Source organism: Hyaena hyaena, unplaced genomic scaffold (genome assembly GCF_003009895.1).
Source record: "Hyaena hyaena isolate Hyena2069 unplaced genomic scaffold, ASM300989v1 scaffold_235, whole genome shotgun sequence".
Taxonomy (NCBI): domain Eukaryota; kingdom Metazoa; phylum Chordata; class Mammalia; order Carnivora; family Hyaenidae; genus Hyaena; species Hyaena hyaena.
This window is the reverse complement of record NW_024080867.1, coordinates 1,341,985-1,353,643: the sequence shown is the minus strand read 5'-3', so window position 1 is coordinate 1,353,643 and position 11,659 is coordinate 1,341,985. Positions and strand designations below refer to the sequence as shown.

The 11,659-nt window shown below is 57.7% G+C and overlaps 1 protein-coding gene and 1 long non-coding RNA gene across 6 annotated transcripts in view; both read left to right on the top strand.

The window, feature by feature from the left end:
* Positions 1-312: 312 nt before the first annotated feature.
* LOC120239754 lies at positions 313-2,472 on the top strand. Of its 2 annotated transcripts, none has more exons than XR_005530499.1 (3): positions 313-503; positions 986-1,425; positions 2,055-2,472. It is a non-coding gene; the product is annotated as an uncharacterized LOC120239754 (long non-coding RNA). The 2 variants fall into 2 exon arrangements; XR_005530498.1 differs by having other exon boundaries at positions 313-588.
* A 1,244-nt stretch (positions 2,473-3,716) lies between these two features.
* Positions 3,717-11,659, top strand: part of HSPBP1 (HSPA (Hsp70) binding protein 1) — a 12,363-nt gene continuing 4,420 nt past the window's right edge. Inside the window, exons 1-4 of one of the 4 annotated variants that reach the window (XM_039244238.1) lie at positions 3,717-3,828; positions 4,230-4,518; positions 6,345-6,549; positions 8,720-8,944. In XM_039244238.1, the coding sequence (XP_039100169.1) occupies positions 3,806-3,828; positions 4,230-4,518; positions 6,345-6,549; positions 8,720-8,944 (742 nt within the window). In that variant the 5' untranslated portion in view covers positions 3,717-3,805. Of the gene's footprint in view, positions 3,879-4,185; positions 4,519-6,344; positions 6,550-8,719; positions 8,945-11,659 lie in introns of those variants that run through there. The other 3 variants (XM_039244239.1, XM_039244240.1, XM_039244237.1) reach the window with 3 other exon arrangements.

Genomic DNA, 11,659 nt, shown 5'->3' with positions numbered 1-11,659 from the left:
CCTCCTCCTCTCCGCCTCCCCCCGCCACCTCGTCCTTTCTCTCCGGCACGCTGACATCACCATCCGGGGACTCCGGGCCCTTCCCCAAAGTTAACCCTTTCGGAGGGGGAGGGGGAGCGGGGGCAGGGGGCGGGCCTGGGAGCCGGAGGGATGGAGAGGCGGTGGGAGGGTGCAGGGAGGGATGCAGGGATGCAGGAGGAGAGGGGACGGACGCGGGGCGAGGGAGAGAGACGGGGAGCGGGGAGACCGGGGCGAGATGGGGCTACACAAAGGGAGGCGAAGTCTGGCCTAGAGGCACATGGCGACAGGGGTGGAGACGAGCGGAGACGGGCGGCGCCAGGCAGGGGCGCGCAGAGCCGGGAGAGGACGAGGGGCTGCGGGGCTGCGGGAACCGACGCGGAGATGGGAGAGTTGTAGGAAGGGACGGAGCTGGAGCGAGTCCGACGCGGAGACGCAGAGCGAGGCCGAAGGAGGGAAGGAGTCAGCCAGAGGGATGGAGAGAGGTGTGCAGAAACGCAGACGCGATGGAGAAGGGGAGAGAAGGGGAGGGCGAGAGACAGCGACCCACAGAGAACCAGAGAGACACAGGTGAGGGAAAGAGACAGGGAGATGGGGGAGAGCAATGGGGAAGCACAGAGACAGAGACAGAGGGAGGGAAAAGTGCAGGGGTGAGGCGCAGGGGGAAGAAGGGCAGAGGGATGGAGGGTCAGAGAGCAGGGGAAAGTGGGAGAGAGAGGCGGACGGGGATAAGGGGGAGGTAAAACCCCAGACAGGTGGAGGCACAGAGAGATGTAGAAAGACAGAGCTGTGGAGAGGGTCAAAGGAGAGAGCTGGGGGCCGGGAAAGACCTGTGGCGTACACAGGTGGCAGATTGTGTGCTGGGGAAGGTGAGGGCAGACTGCAGGGGCAGAGAAAGAGGGAGACAGGCAGAGAGAGGGAAGAATTTGGGAGTCTCAGATCATCTTGGTTCCATTCCCCCATTTAGGATCCTCAGTACTCCACAGAGAAGCTTCCAGAACCCTCTCAGCTCCCCGTGCACGTTTTTAGACCCCTGAACATTCTTTGCGCCCGCCATAAGGTCCCCTCATCTTCACGTGGGCCTCCATACAGCGATACGTGCCCGCTAGAGCGCACCCCTGGATCCGTGCTCAGGGAGATCCACATAATCCAGGACTCCCCCGTATCAGGTACCCACAGGTGTTAGACACCCATTTCATCCCTGAGTCCCCTGTAAAGGAGACCCAAGAGCTTCTAGTCTCCTAGACAACCAGCTTTGTTCCATAAGCCTTTACTGGACACCAAATCTGAGAGCTGGCACTGTCCACGAGGTGAGGGGGCACCAGAGAGCCACATCAACCAAGGTCTTTGCCCCGTGGAACTCCCACGGCGGTGGACGCAGCAGGTGATAAACAAGAGAAGCAAAATGTATGTTCTGACAGTCAAGTTTCTAGAGACAAGCGCTAAAGTGACCGTGAAAGCAGAAAGGGGGACAGGAAGTGTTTGTTGGGTGGGTAGGATTTTTGAGACAGTGCCAAGAAAGACTTCTCCAGTGAGGGGACGTTGAAGGAAAATGAAGGTCAGAGCTGTGTGGACAAGTACCTTGCATGCAGGGGACAGCAAGTGCAAAGGCCCTAGGGTGCATCGTGGGAACACTGAGGGGTCAGTGAGGAGCGAGCGAGGGGCAGAGAGAGAACATGAGGTGAGGACACAGATCGTATAGGGCCTTAGATGCAGGGTGACCATATGCCTGGTATTCTGTAATTACCATCATCATCATTCGGTTTTCTGTAATTGTTAATGAGGGTTGTTAATGAGGCCTGTTTGCATTGTGAAGTCTTGCTATACATCGAAGACTGTATGATCACCCTACTCATAAGGTCATCCCAAGGACTGTGGCTTTTATAGGGTACCTGGGGAGTTTTTCTGTAGGCTGGCATTATGTTATACGTGTATTAACATACACGACGTTACATACAATTACATGCTATATTTACACAGGCTGTATGGTACCGTGCGTAACATTTTGTACATAACATGAATTCACTTGTGCATAGGTGTACCCACGGATGGTAGGCTGAACGACAGCCCCCAGAGATGCCCACATCCGAATTTCCCAGAATCTGTGCCTATGTCACCTTATGTAGCACAAAGGACTTTGCAGATGGAGTGGGTTGACGATCTTGAGACGGGCAGATGACGTCCCTGTATGTAATCGCAAGGACCCTTTTGAAAATGCGGCAGGGAAGGGTCAGGGTCAGAGAAGGAGATGGGACCCTGATGCCAGAAGTCAAAGTGATGCAGCCGCAATCCAAGGAACGTGGGTGGCCTCTGCAAGCCAGAAAAGGCGGGAAGCAGACTTTCTCCTACGGCTTCCAGAAGGAACGCAGTCCTGCTGATACCTTGGTTCTAACCCATAAGCACCATTTTGGGCTTCAGACCACCAGAATTGTAAGATAATAAATCTGTGTTGTTTTAAGCCACCATTTTTTTTGTAATATCATTTATTTTTAAATATTTGTTTATTTTTTTTGAGAGACACAGAGAAAGAATGTGAGAAGGGGAGGGGCAGAGAGAGACAGAGGGAGAGAGAGAATCCCAAGCAGGCCCCACTCACTGTCAGCACAGGGCTCCACGATGGGCTCGATCCCACGAAATGAAGAGTCCATGTTTAACCGACTGAACCACCCAGGCGCCCCTTTCATAATTTGCTAAAGGCAGCAATAGAAAACGCATACAATAGGGTACAGGGCGTTAGGGGAGGGGTAGGAGCCCAGACCCCTGTCTGATGGCTGTTTTGCTCAGTCCTACAAACACCGCCCGCGGGTGCACAGGGTTGTCGTGTTGTCTCACCATTTCTGTACCAAATACAACCTCGCACACCCCGGGCTCGGCAGCACGTGCAATTCACGTGCGACAGTGGGGCCCACCTGAGATGAGTACGACCTTCTCCTGGCGGGGCAGGGCGGGACCTCTAATAGAAGACTCGGACCAGGGGTTAAGCCCAGCTCAAGGCAAATACCCCTACAGATCAGGCACGTTACCAGACCTGGGCCCCAAACATGGTGCGCAGAGCCGGCAACCTCCCAAACCACCTCGTCCGGGAATTCTGCTTCGGCTTCAGCCTCCAGGAATCCCGTCCCGTGCTCCTGGCAGAACCCAGGGAAGATTCCAAGAGGGAGAGGCTGGGTGATGATCGGTGTCCGCACGAGCTGAAGCGGGAACGACTGAACCCCTTTGACGACTGGGGAAGCTGAGGCCAGGAGAGGGGTGGAATGGGCCAAAGGTGATTACATCAGACATTAGGGGCGAGAACCCAGGGCTCCAATAAAAGATGGAGCAGGTGGCCAGGCGCAGGGGAAAAGGCCCCAGGGTGGGAGACCAGCACCACCTGCAGGTAGGGGGTGGGGCCTAACGGGGAGCGGCCCGCACAGCGGCATGGGGAGGGGCTTAGGGGAGGGGTGGAGTCAAGCTGGGAGAGGCCGAAAGGCCCAGAACAGGGGCGGAGCGTAAGGTGGCAGGGAGGGGCGGGGACATATGTGGGCGGGGCTAGACTGGGGGGCGGGGTTCACGCCACGGCAGGGGTGGGGCTTGCAGGGAGGAGTAGGGGGCGGGGCTCGTAAGGGGCGAGCTCTGGGTCGGGGGCAGAGCTTAGGCTGAGAGTGAGGCGGGGGGCGGGGCCGACCGCTGTATCCGGCCTGGTGGGAAGGGCTTAAGAGCCGGAAAGCCTCCTGGACCTCAGCTCCGGCCCAAGGTTGGGAGGGAGCGCCGCGAACTTCCGGGCCAGTTTGGCGCATTTCCGGTCAAGATGGCGGCGCCCAGCAGAGTCAGGTGCGGGCGACTCTGTCTCTAGTAGCGGCGGTGACTCGCGGCCCGGGGAGGTGAGGCTCGGGTTAGTGAGGTCCGGCCCGCCCTGGCTCCCCTCTTTGGAGTGGAAAGAGGGGATTTGTTGCGAAGACGTCAAAGGGAGGGCTTGTTGCCAAGGGGGCAGGGCAGTGGGGTTGCTAAGAGACGGGAACGCACTTAGTGGAGATGGGGGAGGGGGTTGCTAGGTTGCTAGTTGGAGTGGGTGGGGCCTGTTGCGAGGGTGGAAGGAGGGGCGTGTGACTTTGGGGAAGGGTCCTGTTGGTCTGAAGGAGGGAAAGAGGACTGTGGCTAAGGTGGGTGCGGGCGGAGTGGTTTGGGGTCATGGGGAGGCGCCCAGCTCCCCTAAAACGCCGCCTTCTCAGCAGACCCCCAGGAGTCGACCGGACGGGACGCTACCTCAGCGGTGACCACCCCCTCCCCCAGATAGATTCTTCCCTTCACAAACAGCCCATGGCGGACCAAGGCTCGGGGGGCAGCCGCCTCCCCCTGGCGCTGCCCCCGGCCTCCCAGGGTTGTTCCTCAGGGGGCGGCGGCTCCTCGGCGGGGAACTCGGGACACCCTCCGCCCCCGCGAAACCTCCAAGGCCTGCTGCAGATGGCCATCACGGCGGGCTCTCAGGAACCAGACCCCCCTCCAGAACCCATGAGTGAGGAGGTAAAGGGTGGGGACCCCCGGAGGTGGGGGGAGGGGCGGGAGTCCGGGTGTGAGGGCGTAGTGGGCTGTTTGTGCCAGGTGGGCTTGTGGTAGACTGAAGGTCAGATCTCAGGAGTGCCTGGGTCCTAGCACCCCGCCGGGATGCAGAGTTGCACAGTAGCGTCGTGGCGAGAAGGAAAAGGGAGCTCGGCAGACCTGGTTTCAGCAAAATATCCAGCTGTGTGACCTTGGGTCTGGCACTTCACCTTTCTGAGCAGCAGGTCCGTTATTTGCAAGTTGATGATGATGATAAAAGTAATAATAGTACTTCATAGGGTACTTTCTTTTTTTTTTTATTAAAAAATTTTTAATGCTTTATTTTTTTGAGAGAGAGACAGCGTGAGCAGGGGAGGGTCAGAGAGAGAGGGAGACGCAGACTCTGAAGCAGGCTCCAGGCTCTGAGCTAGCTGTCAGCACAGAGCCCGACGCCGGGCTGGAGCCCATGAACCGTGAGATCATGACCTTAGCCGAAGCTGGACGCTTAACCGACTGAGCCCCCCAGGCGCCCCATTCATAGGGTACTTTCGACGTTCCAGTTTAAGTGGGGTCCACACAGTGCCGGGCACATCGTGCTCCTGAAGGCAGCAGGCTGTTCTCATCCAGTGCAAGCTCTGTGCACAGACACTTAGGTTTGCCTTTAGGCTTTGCGGGTGGCTGACTGTGTGACCTTGGGCAAGTCACAGCTTTTCTGCGCCTCAGTTTTCTCATCTGTGAAGTAGGGATAGCCGTACTCACCTGGGAGCGTTGTCTTGGAGATTCGTAGCAATATTTGTTATACGTGATGTTTAGTTGGGGATAGTGATTACACTATACGAATCATTGTGCTCATCCAGTGACATCATTGAACGCCGAGGATACAGAAGGATTAACAACTTGCCCAAGTTTATCCGGGATTTGTGACCACAGAGCCCACATATGAGCACTAACAGGCCTGGTAGGGGGAAAAAAATCAGTGGCCAGCTCTCACCTGTCATCTTATTTGACCTAATAGGCAGCATTTGATTCTTATCCACCTCCTTGGTCTCCTCCTTCATTTGTTTTCTAGAACAGCAGTGTCCTGGTTTTCATCCTTGCTCACCGGCTCTCCTTCCGGTTTCCTCTGTTGGCTCTTCCTCACTCCCCAGCCACTGAGCGATGGCGAGCCCCAGGCCTCTTCCCTTGCCTACCTGTGCTCACTTCCTTTATGTCCTCACGTTGTTGAGACTTCACCCTGACCGCTCTCAAATGTCTGTCTCCAGACCAGTGGTTCTGATTTTATGCCTCTCCGGACATGTGACGACGAGTGGAGACCTGTTGAGTTGTTCAGCTCGGGGCGGGGGGAGGAGAGCAGGGGTGCTGCTCAGCGTCCTCCCGTGTGCCCACCGCCAGCAGAGCCGCCCAGCTCTGTGTCAGTAGAGCCAGGGTTGAGAAAGCCCGGTCCGGCCGGACCTGAGCTCCAGGCCCTCCTCAGTGTTTTACCGTGGGTGGGTTCTAGATCTCCCAAGCTGGGCGCGTTCAGAACTGGGCTCTGACCTCCGCTCTTCATGCTCCATACCTGCTCCTCCCCCCGTTTTCCCCGCCGCCTTCTAGTTGTCCGGGACGGAAACCTAGGTGTCCCTTCTCTCACACCCCGTTGCCACTCTCTCCGTGAATCTGATGTCTAGAAAGTTGAGAGTAGAAAAGACAGGCGACAGAAACCTGTTGATTGAAGGAACAGTCAGCTCTCAGATGTTGGCTGGTAATAGTAACAACTGTTATGCACGAATGAATCATTGACAGAGGATTGCTTCCCCGGTCTTGCACCCCAGAGGCGTCAGTGGCTGCAGGAGGCCATGTCAGCTGCCTTCCGGGGCCAGCGGGAGGAGGTGGAGCAGATGAAGAACTGCCTCCGAGTGCTGTCCCAGCCTGCGCCCTCCTTGGCTGGCGAGGCGGACCTGGCCGCCGACCAGCAGGAGCGCGAGGGGGCCCTGGAGCTGCTGGCCGACCTGTGTGAAAACATGGACAACGCTGCAGGTACGCCCGGCTGCCCCGCCCCCGCCGCCAGGGCCCCGCCCCTCCCCCTGCCCTTCCCTCTGACTGTCCCTCCTCTGCACAGCCCCCCCCCCCATCCTTCCTCTCCGGGGTCACACCATCGGCCTCTTGCCCCCCCTCCCAGCTTCCAGTGTCTCCCTCTCTAGTCTGCTCCCACATGCGACTGCCCTGTCTCTTCCTGCTTGGTCCCCTTGCCATCAGGAGGGGACCTTGCCTCTCCACCAGCCTGGCAGCAGGTCTGCCTCCCTGACATTCTCCCACACTGGTCATTTCTCCCTAGTCTCTTGGGAGTGCGCCGTCACTCCCTGCAACATGAGTGCAGAGGTGGTTCTGGGCGGGATGGTCTGGGAAGGGCTCCCCAAGGGGTGCCATTTCATCGGAGACCTAAGTGGAGGAGTGAGGTACGAGATTAGCTCCGGACAAAGATTCCAGGCAGAGGCCATGGCCAGTGCAAAGGCCCTGAGGTGGGAACATGCCTGGGATGTGCGGGATCAGCAGTAAGGCCAGCAGAGCAGAATGGAGTGAGTGAGAGGAGAGAGGTAGCAGGGATGCGGGGCGTGTGGGGCCTTGCAGGCCGAAGTCGGCATGTAGGGTTGTTCTAAATGCTGAGGAGCTGGTACGAGGACTTTCTACTTGATTTGCAGGGCCGTGATGTAGTCACTGACATTGTGTATTCGTCTTTTCTGGCTGTTTCACATCAATGGAATCATAGAATATATGGTGTCTGAGTGTGATTTTTGTTTAATTTTTAATGTTTTATTTTATTATTTTATTTTTTTAAATAGTTTATTATCAAGTTGGTTTCCATATAACACCCAGTGCTCATCCCCACAAGTGCCCTCCTCCATGCCCATCACCCCCTTCCCCTCCCCATCAGCCCTCAGTTTGTTCTCGGCATTCAAGAGTCTCTCATGGTTTGCCTCCCTCCTTCTCCCCCACTATTTTTCCCTTTCTTCTCCCCCACAATCCTCTGTTAAGTTCCCCCTAATCCTCCTATACGTGCAAACATATGGTAGCTGTTCTTCTCTGCCTGACTTCTCTCGCTCAGCATAACAAATTTTTTTTAATGTTTTATTTCTGAGAGAGAGAGACAGCGTGAGCAGGGGAGGGTCAGAGAGGGAGACACAGAATGGGAAGTAGGCTCCAGAGTCTGAGCTGTCAGCACAGAGCCCGGCGCGGAGCTCGGACTCACGTGCCACAAGATCATGACCTGAGCCAAAGTCGGACACTTAACCGACTGAGCCACCCAGGCGCCCCCTGTTCCTCTTATAACACCCTATTGTTCAGCTAGGTCATATGTCTGCTTATCCATTCATCAGTTAGCGGACGTTTGGGTCATTCCCCCTTCGCTTATTGAGAAAACTGCTGTCGTGAACATTGGCACAAGTGTCTGTTCGAGTGTCTGCTTTCCGGGGTTTTGGGTATTTGTGTAGGAGTGGTCATGTGACAAGTCTGCGTTTAAGTTTTGGAGGAACTGCCAAGCTTGCCAGTACTTTACTTACAAGAACGGGTGCTGGGCTGCAGTTTGGCGAGCCCCGGTCTAGTATGCGGCTCTCCCCCAGGGAGATCAGGGATCAGTACCGGCATTCGGTGCGTGCAGCCCGGGACCCTAACCCCCAAATGCTGCCGTTTTTGAGACATGCCGGCCTTGCAGAGATGCCTGGTTGGGTGCCTGGACGAAGCTCACACTCGAGGCGGGCTCCCCGCGAGGCAGCCTGGGTGCCTGGACGAAGCCCACACTCGAGGCGGGCTCCCCGCGAGGCAGCCTGCCCCTGCAAACCCCGCTGGCGCGTTCACTTGTGAGGGCGGCCGTCACAGAGCCCCGCATGATAGGAGGCTTAAACAGGCCTCACACCTCTCCCACCTCCGCAGGCTGGCGGCCTGCGATCTAGGTGCGGGCAGGGTCGCTTTCTTCCGGCGCATGCTCCTTGGTGTGCAGACGGCTGCCTTCTCCCCGTGTCCTCATGCGGTCCCAGTCGTGCCGGATCCGCACTCACCCTGATGACCTCACTGTGCCTGGGTGACCTCTTACACGGCCCTGGTCTCGCAGTACATTTCCTTCTCAGGCACTCGGGGCCTCATCACACGAGTGTGGGGGGCAGGCACAGCTCGGCCCTGCGCCTGAACTCTCACGCCTCTCTCTCTGGCACAGACTTCTGCCAGCTGTCAGGCATGCACCTGCTGGTGGGCCGGTACCTGGAGGCGGGGCCCGCGGGGCTGCGGTGGCGGGCGGCGCAGCTCATCGGCACGTGCAGCCAGAATGTGGCGGCCATCCAGGAGCAGGTGCTGGGCCTGGGCGCCCTGCGCAAGCTGCTGCGGCTTCTTGACCGGGATGCTTCCGACTTGGTGCGCGTGAAGGCCCTGTTCGCCATCTCCTGTGAGTATCGGGGGCTGGGGGCCGGGGGGGCGACGGAGGGGGCCTGATCATTCGGTTCTTCCCATGACCCGCTGAGACCCTGTGCCGGGTGCTGGGACAGGGCTGTGAGCTCGCCAAGCCCGTCACTCAGAGCCGGACCCTGATGCCACGGGAACACCACTCGACCCAACAGGGTCCTCGGCCTTTGCTGACCTTCTTGTCGGGAGGAGGGGCCGGTCCTGTGCATGAGAGGGGGCTGCCACCCCGTAGAGGTACTGGTGGCTCTCACTCACGCCGCCTCCCGGGGAACGGATGCCTGGACGGCGTTGATGCCAGCGCCTGTAGGGCAGGCTGTGTGCCAGGCCCCACGCCAAGGCCTGGCCGAGCGCCAGCTTCCTTAGTCCACACACACCATCTGAGGTAGGGATACTGGGTCCGGGTCAAGGACGGACAGGCCAGGTAGTGCAGGTGACAGCCCGGGGTGCCCTGCAAGGATGTGCAGTGCAGGGTGGGCACCCAGGCAGTGCTCCCCACGGTGCGCTGGGCCCCCGTATTTGATGGCCTCCTTTTTTGTTTTTGTTTTTCTTTTCGCCAGTAAGCTTTGTTGGGATGAAATTCACAGGCTATACTATTTGTCTTTTTGTTTATTTGTTTATTCTTAAAATTGTTTTAATGTTTATTTTTGAGGGGGCGGGGAGGCAGAGGACAAGAAGCAGGCTCTGAGCTAGCTGTCAGCACAGAGCCCGACGCGGGGCTCGAACCCATGGACTGTGAGATCATGACGTGAGCGAAGTCGGACGCTCAACCGACTGAGTCCCCCAGGCGCCCCATCGTCCCTTGAAGTGTACAGTGTAGCGTAGTGCAACCAGTTCCGACCCCAGAACGTTTCCACCGCTCCCCAAAGAAGGCCCGTGCCTGTTAGTGGCCCCTCCTGGCCCTCTCCCCCCGGCCCCTGGCGGCCACCAGTCTCCCCACTGTGCATGGCTCGGCCTGCTCTGGACGCGTGCTGGAGGTGCGGCCCTGCACTCTGTGGCTCTTCGAGTCTGGCTTCTTTCTCCGAGCAGCGTTCTCCAGGCGTGTCTGCGTTTGTAGCGCGTAGACTTCCTCTGTGGGGTCCGTGAATGGACCGCGTTCTGTCTGTCCGGTCACCACTCGGACGTCGGACGGCGCCCGCCTCTGGCTGTGTGAACGGTGCTGGGTGGACGCCCGGCCTTGGGCGGCCTGGGCCCCGTGGCCGCTTTGCCTCTATCTGCCGGAAGCTGGAGGGGAGCCGCTCCCTCCGCTCACGACACTTTCACAACACTCGTGACAGCACACGTGTGTGCTGGGGCATCTACAGCAGCCGGGCCTCCAGCTCGCCCGGCGCCAGCGGGCCTGCTCCGCTCCCCCCGCCCGTAGACCGCCCGCCTTCTACAGGCCAAGGGCTCCGCTCCCGGGACCACCCTGCTTCAGACACCGGTGCGAAGTTTGCGCCTCCTGGGGGCAGGGCACCTGCTGGCTCGGTTGGTGGGACATTAGACTCACGACTTGGGGTCATGAGTTCAATTCCCAGGTTGGGTGTGGAGGTTTACTTAGAGACAGAAGGAAGGAAGAAAGAAAGTTTGGGCCTCTCTTACTTCTTAGTTACTGGCTGTGTATTGGTGGTTCCCATGACCTGCCTCTTCGGGTTCGATGATTTGCTAGAATAGCTCACAGAGCTCAAGGAAATACCTATGTTCAGTGACTTAAAAAGGACACAGGTGAGCATCCAGATGAAGAGGGACGTGGGACAAGGTCTAGAAGGGCCCTGAGGACGGGAGCTTCTGCCCCTGCGGAGTTCGGGCGCCCCGTCCCGCTGACATGTGGCTGCAGTCACTAGCCCACAGGCTCTGTGAACCCCACAGTGAAGGGATTATTTTCTAATTTTAAAAAATTTTTAATTTTTTTTTATTTTTGAGAGAGAGACAGAATGTGAGAGGGGGAGGGGCAGAGAGAGAGGGAGACACAGAATCTGAAACAGGCTCCAGGCTGTCAGCACAGAGCCTGACACGGGCCCCAAACCCACAAACCGTGAGATCGTGACCTGAGCTGAAGTTGAACACTTAATTGACTGAGCCGCCCAGGTGCCCCTGGGGATGTTTTTTAAGTTTGTTTATTTGCTTTGAGAGAGAAAGAGAGCATGAGCGGGGGAGGAGCAGAGAGAGAGAGAGAGAGAGAGAGAGAGAGAGAGAATACTAAGCAGCCTCCACTCTGTCAGCACAGAGCTCGACTCGGGGCTCAAACCCGCTAACTGTGAGAGTGTGACTTGAGCTGAAGTCAGATGTTTAACCGATGGAGCCAGCAGGCGCCCTGGGGATTTTACGAGGCTTTCTCACGGCGGCATGATGAATCATTGATTTCATCTTCAGTCCCTCTCTCCTCTCTGGAGGATGGGCGCTGGGGCTGGAAGGGAAAGAGTCCTGGAAGAGGGGGCATCTGGAAAGTCACATGCAAAACTGGGGACACAGGCACACCGTGGGTGGCTTGGCCACAGAGGGTGGACAGAGAGACTCGGTTCCCCAGAGGTCCCAAGAGCCGGAGCAGGACGGGGGAGAGGCGCTGCAGAGTTGTCTTATAACAGCTTACATTAATCCTGTCTCAGTAAAAAAAATACCTAAAAAAAATAATAATAATGCTTGTGAGGCGTGGGCCCCTAGAGGCTGATGTTGATGGTGGTGATGGTAGTGACTGTGACCTTGAGATCCCCCCCCCCCCCCC